Source organism: Chamaea fasciata, unplaced genomic scaffold (assembly GCF_029207755.1).
Source record: "Chamaea fasciata isolate MVZ Bird 193981 ecotype frontalis unplaced genomic scaffold, bChaFas1.0.hap1 SCAF_57, whole genome shotgun sequence".
Lineage (NCBI taxonomy): Eukaryota > Metazoa > Chordata > Aves > Passeriformes > Sylviidae > Chamaea > Chamaea fasciata.
This window is the reverse complement of record NW_027094142.1, coordinates 104,866-117,050: the sequence shown is the minus strand read 5'-3', so window position 1 is coordinate 117,050 and position 12,185 is coordinate 104,866. Positions and strand designations below refer to the sequence as shown.

Sequence of the window (12,185 nt, the reverse complement as noted above, 5' to 3'; positions counted from 1 at the left end):
GGGGGCTGTTATTTTTTTTTTTGTATTTTCTTTGCGGGAAAGTGGAGTTCTGGCCCACCCAGATTCCGGAATCGAGTCCCAAATCTATTTCGGTGTCCCTGGCAGAGGTATTTATTTATTTTTCTTTAAAATTTATTTATGTGATGAGGGGATACTTTCGGATCTCGCAGGAGTCCGAAGCTGAGCCTTAAATGCCCCTTGGGGGGGGAGTTGAGGATTTTGGGGGCCCACGTGGCGGGATCCCCGGCTGGACATGAGTGGGGGGTCCCGGCCCCCCGAACCTGGAAGTTGTTGTGGGGAGCGGGGGAAGCCCTGAGTGGCTGCAGTGGGGGAATGCCGAGGACGGGGATCCTGGCACACCTGGGAGCCCAGTCAGAATCGGGGCGGGATGACCCCGGCAGCCTCGAAACCCCCGAAGCAGCCGCCGGGAGAAGGGGGACCCCCGTAACCCCAAAGGAAGGACACTGGGAACAGGGAACTCCTGGGAGAGAGTTTTTTGGGACTCCTCCTTGATTTTGTGGAGGTTTTTATGGACCCCAGACACCCGGTGGGTTCTAGAGAGGGGCTTGGACAGCGGGACCTTCAAAGCCGATGCACGCACGTAATGATTTTCCTCCAAACCAACCATTCCTAAATATTATCCGGATGGAGGAGGAGGGGGCTGTGAAAAAGAGGAAGATGCCCCGGGAAACTGAGGCAGGTGAGGAGGAAGTCGGTGCCCCTTTCCCTGTCTCTCCTGCTCCATCTCCCAGCCCAGCCCGGCTGCAGGACAGCCGACGCCGTCCTGCCAGGAATGCTTTTGGGTGATCTCATTCCTTCTGGCACGGAGGCAGATCCCATCCTCTCCTTGTCCTTTCTTCCCCAGACAAGGAGCCGAGCATGGAGACGAGGGAGGACATATCCCCGCGGCAGAAGCTGGTGGACGAGGCCGGTTTGAGCGGCTGCACGGCGCAGGAATGCAGCGGGGAGGAAAAGCCGCAGAGATCCCTCAGGAGGAGGGGCTGCAAACCCACCCCAGGGTGCTCTGAGGAGGAAAGACCCAGCCTGTGCCAGGAAGACAGCCAGAAATCTGGCCGGAGCTCTGAGCTGGTGGTGCGTGAGCAGCTTCACAAAGGCAAGGAGCTCCACCGCTGCTCGGAATGTGGGAAAGGTTTCTGCACCAACTCCCGCCTGCTCCGCCACCGGATGAGCCACACCGGGGAGCGGCCCTACAAGTGTGGGGAGTGTGGGAAGGGCTTCAGGGACACCTCCGACCTGATCCGCCACCGCAGCGTCCACACCGGGGAACGGCCCTACGAGTGTGGGGAGTGTGGGAAGAGCTTCACTGTCAGCTCACACCTGATCGTCCACCAGAGGAGCCACACCGGGGAACAGCCCTACGAGTGTGGGGAGTGTGGGAAGAGCTTCAGCCTGAGCTCCAGTCTGATCCGCCACCAGAGGATCCACACCGGGGAACGGCCCCACAAGTGTGAGGAATGTGGGAAGAGCTTCAGGAAGAGCTGCCACCTCACGCGCCACCAGATGATCCACACTGGGATACGGCCCTACGTGTGTGGGGAGTGTGGGAAGAGCTTCCGTGACAGCTCCGGCCTCATCATCCACCAGACCATGCACACTGGGGAATGCCCCTTCACGTGCTCGGAGTGTGGGAAGAGCTTCTTGCACAGCTCCAACCTGATGGTTCACCAGAGGACCCACACCGGAGAGAGGCCCTACGAGTGTCCTGAGTGCGGGAAGACGTTTCAGACCAAAACCAGTCTCCTCAGCCATCAGAAGGTTCACACGGAGGAGAGGCCCTTCCGCTGCCCGGAGTGTGGGAAGGGCTTTAAGCAAAACTCCACCCTCACCACCCACCGGCGCATCCACACCGGAGAGATGCCCTAACAGCGTCCTGAGTGGAAGAGCTTCTCGCGGAGCTCTGCCGTGACCCGACAGCAGTGGAGGCACCAGTAAGGGAAGCCCTCCGCGTGCCCTGCGTGCGGGAAGAGCTTTGTGCACTGCTCCAACCCCATTCCTCCTTGGAGGACCTCCCCTTGGATGACCCACAGTGACCCCCGTTGGGTGATCCCTGCTCCTGGTGATCCGCGTTGGGAAGACAGCTGGCTGGTGGTCCCCACATCTTCCTGGCTCCTCTGTGGGCCGCTGGCCGCAGCAGGACAAAAATCCATCGGGTCGCAGGCTGACGTCAGGAATTCACCGGGGACAGCGGGTTTGGTTTTTGTTTTTTTCTTTTTGACTTTTGACCCCCAAGAAATCTCAGCTTTTGCATCCAGTCGTTTCTTCTGATGGCGTCAAGGAATACCGACGGCCTTGGAGGTGTTTTGCAAGCCAAATCATTTCCGTGATTCTAATCCTCTCTGCCCCTTTCACAGGTATCTTCCGCAGCCAAATGGCGACGGACTGGGGCAAAAAAAGCAAGATTTTTGGAGACAGTGGAGTGGGAACTCCTCTAGAAAAGGTTCTTTCCACCCACCCAAGCACTTGGATACTCAGCCAGCGTGGACACGGAAATCCTTTTATTTTGGCCTTGATTTTCTTTGGTTTTTCTTCATCCCTTCACAGGACGTTGGGGTAAAAATAAAGACGTTGGACTAAGACATGGATGGGGACATGGATGGGGACATGGGGGGACATGGATGGGGACACTGTGGGACATGGATGGGGACATGGATGGGGACATGGATGGGGACACTGTGGGACATGGATGGGGACATGGGGGGACATGGATGGGGACACTGTGGGACATGGATGGGGACATGGATGGGGACATGGGGGGACATGGATGGGGACACTGTGGGACATGGATGGGGACATGGGGGGACGTGGATGGGGACACTGTGGGACATGGATGGGGACACTGTGGGACATGGATGGGGACATGGATGGGGACACTGTGGGACATGGATGGGGACACTGTGGGACATGGATGGGGACACTGGGACATGGATGGGGACATGGATGGGGACACTGTGGGACATGGATGGGGACATGGATGGGGACATGGGGGGACATGGATGGGGACACTGTGGGACATGGATGGGGACATGGATGGGGACATGGATGGGGACACTGTGGGACATGGATGGAGACATGGATGGGGACATGGATGGGGACACTGTGGGACATGGATGGAGACATGGATGGGGACATGGATGGGGACACTGTGGGACATGGATGGGGACATGGGGGGACATGGATGGGGACACTGTGGGACATGGATGGGGACATGGGGGGACATGGATGGGGACACTGTGGGACATGGATGGGGACATGGATGGGGACACTGTGGGACATGGATGGGGACATGGGGGGACATGGATGGGGACACTGTGGGACATGGATGGGGACATGGATGGGGACATGGGGGGACATGGATGGGGACACTGTGGGACATGGGTGTGGACGTGGCTGTGGATGGGGATATTGGGCATGGGGGGGTCGCAGACATCGATGGTGACATGGGGGCACGTGGCCGTGGATGGTGACAAGTGGCCTAGGGGACGAGTCCATGGGTTGACACGTCCACGCCACGAGGAGATCCATGACCAAGGACGAAACGTCCCCACTGCCACCACGACACTGTCCCGCTCCGTGCTACCGTTTATTCCCCGCTCTTCGCCTGGGTGTGACACCTGCCTCGCGGGGTGTCCCCACGCCCAGGTGACCCGTGTCCTTCAGGCCGCTCCCACCAGTGGCTCCAGCAGCAGCCAGATCCCGTCCTCGGCGCGCAGGATCAGCTCGGGCTTGCGGCGCGGGGGTGGCCTCGCCGCGTCCCTCCGCAGCACGAAGCGGGACAGCGTCAATGCCACCACCACCTTCATCTCAGCCATGGCAAAGCTCTGCCCGATGCAGTTCCTGCCACCACGTCCCCACTGTCACCGTCACCCCGCCGTGACACCCAGCCGGGGATGGGAGTGGCGCTTGGGGGACGCTCCTGTCCCCACTTCACCACGTACCTGGGGCCAGCAGAGAAGGGGATGAAGGATGACGGGGACCGTCCCTTGCTGTTCTCCGGGCTGAACCTCAGGGGGTCGAACACCTGGGGTGACACCAACACCGTCACGCCGAGGGGACGCAGCTGTCACCACCGTGGTGACGAGGACGCCTGGCAGCGTGGCCCTACCTCAGGCTGGGGCCAGAGGTCTGGGTTGTGGTGGGTTCCGTAGATGCTCATCAGGCAGATGACCCCTGGTGGGACGGGAATGGCCGCTTTAGGGACAGCAGGTGAGGGTGAGTGGTGACACTGGGGACACGCTGGCCACGCCGTACCTTTGGGGATGACACGGCCATCGCGCAGGGGGATGTCCTCGGTGCAGCGCCGGGACACGGCAGTGACGGGAGGGTGCAGCCGCAGGCTCTCCTTGATGCACATGGTGGTGAAGGGCAGCTGGGACAGGTCCTCCCTGGGGACAAGTGGGGCTGGCACCATGTCCCCAAGACACTCGGCCAGGGGTGGCCCTGGGGACATCTCACCATTCAATGTCTGCAGTGTCCCGCCCGGCCAGGAGCTGCTGGACCTCCTGGCGGCACCTCTCCTGGTACTCGGGGTGGCTGGCCAGGTTGTAGAAGAGCCACGCCAGGCCACTGGCCGTGGTGTCATGGCCTGTGGGGACATCGGGTGAGCGAGGGGACAATGGGGTGGCTCCCCGCAGCGGCGCCTGGGAGCTGGTGCTCACCCTCAAACATGAAGGTGTCGGCCTCAGCCGCTATGTCCTCGTCCGACAGAGTGTGGCCGTTCTCGTCCTGCGGGGGTGACATGAGCCATGGGCCACCTGGGGCCACCCGTCTGTGGCCAAATCCCATCCGTGGCCACTACTCTTGCCCCATGGCCACCATCCCACTGGCCACTGATCCGTGACCAACCCTTCCATGGCCACCACCATCCCCTTGGCCACCATCTCCCTGTGGCCACCACCCCATGGCCACCTTCACGCGCCCATGGCCACCTTCAAGCCCCCGTGGCCACCACCCCATGGCCACCTTCACGCGCCCATGGCCACCTTCATGCCCCCATGGCCACCACCCCATGGCCACCTTCACACCTCCATGGCCACCTTCACACCCCCATGGCCACCTTCACGCCCCCATGGGCACCTTCACACCTCCATGGCCACCACCCCATGGCCACCTTCACACCTCCATGGCCACCTTCACACCCCCATGGCCACCTTCACGCGCCCATGGCCACCACCCCATGGCCACCTTCACACCCCCATGGCCACCTTCACACCCCCATGGCCACCTTCACACCCCCATGGCCACCTTCATGCCCCCATGGCCACCACCCCAGTGCCACCTTCATGCCCCCATGGCCACCACCCCATGGCCACCTTCACACCTCCATGGCCACCACCCCATGGCCACCTTCACGCCCCTGTGGCCACCACCCCAGCCCCACCTTGGTGAGCAGCAGGAGGTCGATGAAGTCCATGCCGCGTCCCCGGTGGCCGTCCAGCCAGGCCTGGTGGCCCAGGCCGGCGAGTGCCTGGCGCCGGCGCTGCACCACGTCCGCGGTGAAGGCGTGGACGGTGGCGCAGGCGCGGGCAAAGCGCCGGCCGTCAGGGGACAGCCTGTAGAGCCACCACGGGTGGAGGAGTGGCCGGAGCTGGCGCCGGACAACCAATGAACTCAACTCCAGGATGGCCTGGATGTACTCGCTGGGCCGCCTGCGGGAAACGGGGACAGTGGGGGGACACTGTGGCCGCCAGCATGGCCAACGGGGACGATGGCGGGGCCATTGGGGCCACCAAAATCACCAATGGGACAATTGCGGGGCCAGGATGGCCAACAGGGACGATGGCGAGGCCATTGGGGCCACCAAAATCACCAATGGGACAATTGCGGGGCCAGGATGGCCAACGGGGACGATGGCGGGGCCATTGGGGCCACCAAAATCACCAATGGGACAATTGCGGGGCCAGGATGGCCAACAGGGATGATGGCGAGGCCATTGGGGCCACCAAAATCACCAATGGGACAATTGCGGGGCCAGGATGGCCAACGGGGACGATGGTGGGATCAGGATGGCCAGTGGGGACAACGGTGGGATCAGGATGGCCAATGGGGACAACGGTGGGATCAGGATGGCCAACAGGGATGATGGTGGGGCCACCACGGCCCCCAGGATGGCCACTGAGGACTATGGTGAGCCCTCCGTGGTCACCAGCACGGTCAGCAGGCTCAGCACAAGCGCCAGGACGGCCAGCAGAGACAGAGGCGGCGTCACCACGGCCGCCAGGACGGTGGGTCAGCGGGGACAGGTGACACTCACTCCTGGCAGTGGCTCTCGTGGCTGAAGATGCACTTCTGGAGCGTGTCCAGGGTGAGGAGGCTCAGGGGCTGCAGCACCTCCATCTCCACCGGCCCCCCGCCAGCTGCCACTGCTGCCGCCCCCCACTTGGCCTGCGGGGACGGGCTGGGTCGGGGAGGGGACAGGGACAGGGACAGGGGACAGGGGCAGGGGATGAGCTGGGGGGCGGCACAGGGGCGGGGCAGGGGGCGGGGGTGGGGCGGGGCTGTGGGACAGGGATGCGGTGACCAAGGAGGGGTGGGGTTGGGGTTTGGGGGGCAGGATTTGGGGTGCAGGGCAGGACTCGGGGTGCAGGACAGGATTTTGGGGTGCAGGACTCAGGGGTCTGGGATGCTGGTCAGAGTTTGGGGTGCGGGTCGGGATTTGGGGTGCGGGTCGGGATTTGGGGTACAGGTCGGGATTTGGGGTACGGGTCATGGTTTGGGGTGCAGGTCCAGGTTTGGGGTGCGGGTCAGAGTTTGGGGTGCGGGTCGGGGTTTGGGGTGCGGGTCGGGATTTGGGGTACAGGTCGGGATTTGGGGTACAGGTCGGGGTTTGGGGTGCGGGTCGGGATTTGGGGTACACGTCGGGATTTGGGGTACAGGTCGGGGTTTGGGGTACAGGTCGGGATTTGGGGTGCAGGTCGGGATTTGGGGTACAGGTCGGGATTTGGGGTACAGGTCGGGGTTTGGGGTACAGGTCGGGATTTGGGGTACAGGTCGGGGTTTGGGGTACAGGTCGGGATTTGGGGTGCGGGTCGGGATTTGGGGTGCAGGTCGGGGTTTGGGGTGCGGGTCGGGGTTTGGGGTGCGGGTCGGGATTTGGGGTACAGGTCGGGATTTGGGGTGCGGGTCGGGATTTGGGGTGCAGGTCGGGATTTGGGGTGCGGGTCGGGGTTTGGGGTGCGGGTCAGAGTTTGGGGTGCGGGTCGGGGTTTGGGGTGCGGGTCGGGATTTGGGGTGCGGGTCGGGATTTGGGGTACAGGTCGGGGTTTGGGGTGCGGGTCAGAGTTTGGGGTGCGGGTCGGGGTTTGGGGTGAGGGTCGGGATTTGGGGTGCAGGACTCAGGAGTCTGGGATGCTGGTCAGAGTTTGGGGTACGGGTCGGGATTTGGGGTGCGGGTCGGGGTTTGGGGTGCGGGTCAGAGTTTGGGGTGCGGGTCGGGATTTGGGGTGCAGGTCGGGATTTGGGGTACAGGTCGGGGTTTGGGGTGCGGGTCGGGGTTTGGGGTGCGGGTCGGGATTTGGGGTGCAGGACTCAGGAGTCTGGGATGCTGGTCAGAGTTTGGGGTGCGGGTCGGGGTTTGGGGTGCGGGTCAGAGTTTGGGGTGCGGGTCGGGATTTGGGGTGCAGGTCGGGATTTGGGGTACAGGTCGGGGTTTGGGGTGCGGGTCGGGGTTTGGGGTGCAGGTCGGGATTTGGGGTGCAGATCAGGGTTTGGGGTGCAGGTGGGATCTCTCACGAGCAGCACGCGGGCGCTGCGGTTGAAGATTCCCAGGTAATTCCGGAGCACGTCCCCGTGGAAGGCGGGCGTCAGGAGCCGCCGGTGCCGCGCCCAGCGCTGCCCGCCGCTCAGCAGCAGCCCCTCCCCTGCGGAGGGGACACCGGCGTCTGCCCAGGGCACCCGGGGGGGGGCGGGGGGTTGTCCCTTGTCCCCCAGTGTCCCCTGTGACACACCCGGATCCATCCCGGGGCACCCAGGGGTGCTGTCCCTGTCCCCCAGTGTCCCCTGGGACACACCCGGATCCATCCTGGGGCACCCAGGGGTGCTGTCCCTGTCCCCCAGTGTCCCCTGTGACACACCCGGATCCATCCCGGGGCACCCAGGGGTGCTGTCCCTGTCCCCAGTGTCCCCTGTGACACACCCGGACCCATCCCGGGGCACCCAGGGGTGCTGTCCCTGTCCCCCACCTCCCCTGTGACACACCCGGATCCATCCTGGGGCACCCAGGGGTGCTGTCCCTGTCCCCCAGTGTCCCCTGTGACACACCCGGATCCATCCTGGGGCACCCAGGGGTGCTGTCCCTGTCCCCCAGTGTCCCCTGTGACACACCCGGATCCATCCTGGGGCACCCAGGGGTGCTGTCCCTGTCCCCCAGTGTCCCCTGGGACACACCCGGATCCGTCCTGGGGCACCCAGGGGTGCTGTCCCTCCCCTTGTGACACCCAGCTCCATTCCCAGGGCACCCAGGGGTGCTGTCCCTGTCCCCAGTGTCCCCTGGGACACACCCGGATCCATCCCGGGGCACCCAGGGGTGCTGTCCCTGTCCCCCAGTGTCCCCTGGGACACACCCGGATCCATCCCGGGGCACCCAGGGGTGCTGTCCCTCCCCCTGTGACACCCAGCTCCATTCCCAGGGCACCCAGGGGTGCTGTCCCTGTCCCCCAGTGTCCCCTGGGACACACCCGGATCCATCCCGGGGCACCCAGGGGTGCTGTCCCTGTCCCCCAGTGTCCCCTGGGACACACCCGGACCCATCCCGGGGCACCCAGGGGTGCTGTCCCTGTCCCCCAGTGTCCCCTGTGACACACCCGGATCCATCCTGGGGCACCCAGGGGTGCTGTCCCTGTCCCCAGTGTCCCCTGTGACACACCCGGATCCATCCTGCGGCACCCAGGGGTGCTGTCCCTGTCCCCCAGTGTCCCCTGTGACACACCCGGATCCGTCCTGGGGCACCCAGGGGTGCTGTCCCTGTCCCCCAGTGTCCCCTGTGACACACCCGGATCCATCCCGGGGCACCCAGGGGTGCTGTCCCTCCCCCTGTGACACCCAGCTCCATTCCCAGGGCACCCAGGGGTGCTGTCCCTGTCCCCCAGTGTCCCCTGTGACACACCCGGACCCATCCCGGGGCACCCATGGGTGCTGTCCCTGTCCCCCAGTGTCCCCTGGGACACACCCGGACCCATCCTGGGGCACCCAGGGGTGCTGTCCCTGTCCCCCAGTGTCCCCTGGGACACACCCGGATCCATCCCGGGGCACCCAGGGGTGCTGTCCCTGTCCCCCAGTGTCCCCTGGGACACACCCAGCTCCATTCCCAGGGCACCCAGGGGTGCCGTCCCCACCCTGACCCCCTCCGCTCACCCAGCCAGGGCTTGAGGAATCCGTAGAAAGTTTTTTCCTTGGGGGCCACGAAAGCTGCGGGGGACAATGACGGGGATTCGCTGGGGTGGCACCAGGTCCCCAGGGTGGGGACACCCGCGGTGGGGCTGCCCTCCCAGCACCCGGTGACCCTCCGGTGGGGACCCTGGGGTGGGGACCCTCTCCCAGGATGGGGGACAACGAGGCGCCGGCCACGGCGACACCTTTGGGCGGCCTTGGGGAACCTCAAGGCCAGGTCGATGGCCGCCGTGGGGTGGCATTCGGCCTGGCCACGGTGACACCCGGGCGCTGCCAGGTCGCTGTGCCGGGGGGCGGTGACACCCGTGGGTGGCCCTGGGGGACCCCCGGGATGTCACGTGTCCTACCCGAGGCACTGAGGAGTGGCCGGAGGGTGCTGGGGTGGAAGAGGCGCAGGACGGGCAGCCAGGGGAGTCCCCACCAGAGGCAGCCGTGACGGTAGCGGGCCACCAAGGCGTCCACCTGCTGCAGGCCTTGCTCCGTGCTCTGGCCCTGGGGACAGCAGGGGACACGCGTGTCACTGGGGAGCACGGGTGGGCTTGGGGACACGCGTGTCCTCAGAACATCATCGCCAGCCTTGGGGACGGGTGTGTTTGTCCCCACTGTCCTCTCAGAGGTGCCACCACCTTGTCCCCACTGTCCCCTCGCAGGTGCCACCACCCTGTGCCCACTGTCCCCTCGCAGGTGCCACCACCCTGTCCCCACTGTCCTCTCAGAGGTGCCACCGCCCTGTCCTCACTGTCCCTTTGCAGGTGCCACCACCCTGTCCCCACTGTCCCTTTGCCAGTGCCACCACCTTGTCCCCACTGTCCCTTTGCCAGTGCCACCACCCTGTCCCCACTGTCCCTTTGCAGGTGCCACCACCCCGTCCTCACTGTCCCTGCAGGTGACACCACCCTGTCCCCACTGTCCCTTTGCTGGTGTCACCACCCTGTCCCCACTGTCCCCTCGCAGGTGCCACCACCCTGTCCCCACTGTCCCTTTGCTGGTGTCACCACCCTGTCCCCACTGTCCCTTTGCAGGTGCCACCGCCCTGTCCCCGCTGTCCCCGCAGGTGCCACCCGCTGTCCCCTCACCATGCCGGTGTGTCCCAGCAGCCAATTGCGCCAGGGCGGGGTGGGGAACTCGTTCAGCCGGCGACAAGTGGCCCGGAAGCGGGTGACAGCCACCAACGCGTCCCAGAGCCACCGCAGCAGCAGGGACACCACGAAGGTGCCCAGCGCCACCGCGCCCAGGGAACCCAGCGCGGCGGCCACCGCCATGGCACCGCTCCTGGGGACACACCGGCGACAGGGCAAAGGGCCGGGTGTCGCCGGATGTGGCTTTTGTCGTCACGCCGGTTCTGGTGGCGGCGCCCTCCGCCGCGTCCTGGTGGCAGCGTCCCCGCGTGCGTGTGCGGGTGGCACCGCGTCCCCCCGCCCCGCGTCCCTGTCCCCCACGCCGCTGTCCCCCTCTGTGTGTCACTGTCCCCCGCTCGTGTGTCGCTGTCCGCTGTCGCGCGTCCCTGTCCCTCCCCGTCTGTCCCCGAGGGGCCGGGACCGTGTCCCGCGGGATGTTCCCGTGTCCCGCAGGGTGTCCCCTTGTCCCCGGCACAGATGGGGACACGCCACAGCGCCCCGCGACACTTTGACCTCTGGTTTTGTCTTTCCTCCTTGGGTTGGGTCCTTTCCCTCCTCTTTTTGGTCCTTTCCCCCTGTTTTGGGCCCTTTTCCCCTTTTTTTGGGTCCTTTAATCCTGTTTTGGGTCCTTTTCCCCTTTTTTTGGTCCTTTACCCCTGTTTTGGGTCCTTTTCCCCTTTTTTTGGTCCTTTAATCCTGTTTTGGGTCCTTTTCCCCTTTTTTTGGTCCTTTAATCCTGTTTTGGGTCCTTTTCCCCTTTTTTTTGGGTCCTTTAATCCTGTTTTGGGTCCTTTTCCCCTTTTTTTGGTCCTTTAATCCTGTTTTGGGTCCTTTTCCCCTTTTTTTGGTCCTTTAATCCTGTTTTGGGTCCTTTTCCCCTTTTTTTTGGGTCCTTTAATCCTGTTTTGGTCCTTTTCCCCTTTTTTGGGTCCTTTAATCCTGTTTTGGGTCCTTTTCGCCTTTTTTGGGTCCTTTAATCCTGTTTTGGGTCCTTTCCCCCTTTTTTGGGTCCTTTACCCCTGTTTTGGGTCCTTTCCCCCCTCTTTTTGGTCCTTTCCCCCTGTTTTGGGTCCTTTTCCCCTTTTTTGGGTCCTTTAACCCTGTTTTGGGTCCTTTTCCCCTTTTTTGGGTCCTTTAATCCTGTTTTGGGTCCTTTCTCCCTTTTTTTGGTCCTTTAATCCTGTTTTGGGTCCTTTCCCCCCTTTTTTTGGTCCTTTAATCCTGTTTTGGGTCCTTTTCCCCTTTTTTTGGGTCATTTAACCCTGTTTTGGGTCCTTTCCCCCTTTTTTTGGGTCCTTTAATCCTGTTTTGGGTCCTTTCCCCCTTTTTTTTGGTCCTTTAATCCTGTTTTGGGTCCTTTTCCCCTTTTTTTGGGTCCTTTAATCCTGTTTTGGGTCCGTTTTCCCCTTTTTTTGGGTCCTTTAATCCTGTTTTGGGTCCTTTTCCCCTTTTTTGGGTCCTTTACCCCTGTTTTGGGCCCTTTTCCCCTTTTTTTGGTCCTTTCCCCCTGTTTTGGGTCCTTTTCCCCTTTTTTGGGTCCTTTAATCCTGTTTTGGGCCCTTTTCCCCTTTTTTTTGGGTCCTTTAATCCTGTTTTGGGTCCTTTCCCCCTTTTTTGGGTCCTTTAATCCTGTTTTGGGTCCTTTCCCCCTTTTTTTGGTCC

The 12,185-nt window shown here is 63.0% G+C and overlaps 2 protein-coding genes across 2 annotated transcripts; one reads left to right on the top strand and one right to left on the bottom strand.

Moving 5' to 3' along the window:
- Nucleotides 1-645: 645 nt before the first annotated feature.
- On the top strand, nucleotides 646-2,398 carry LOC136304203 (zinc finger protein ZFP2-like). The gene is made up of 2 exons (XM_066207831.1): nucleotides 646-700; nucleotides 866-2,398. Exons 1-2 carry the CDS (start codon nucleotides 646-648, stop codon nucleotides 1,882-1,884), a joined length of 1,074 nt encoding a protein of 357 aa, XP_066063928.1. The 3' UTR covers nucleotides 1,885-2,398.
- Nucleotides 2,399-2,494: 96 nt separating this feature from the next.
- On the bottom strand, nucleotides 2,495-10,687 carry LOC136304202 (cytochrome P450 4F3-like). The gene is made up of 12 exons (XM_066207830.1): nucleotides 10,482-10,687; nucleotides 9,753-9,897; nucleotides 9,370-9,423; nucleotides 7,750-7,877; nucleotides 6,272-6,402; nucleotides 5,399-5,666; nucleotides 4,677-4,743; nucleotides 4,474-4,603; nucleotides 4,270-4,403; nucleotides 4,124-4,188; nucleotides 3,957-4,039; nucleotides 2,495-3,855 (listed from the first exon to the last, which is right to left on the bottom strand). The coding sequence occupies exons 1-12, from the start codon at nucleotides 10,665-10,667 to the stop codon at nucleotides 3,675-3,677; spliced, it is 1,572 nt and encodes a 523-aa protein (XP_066063927.1). The 5' UTR covers nucleotides 10,668-10,687; the 3' UTR covers nucleotides 2,495-3,674.
- Between the last annotated feature and the right edge of the window lie 1,498 nt (nucleotides 10,688-12,185).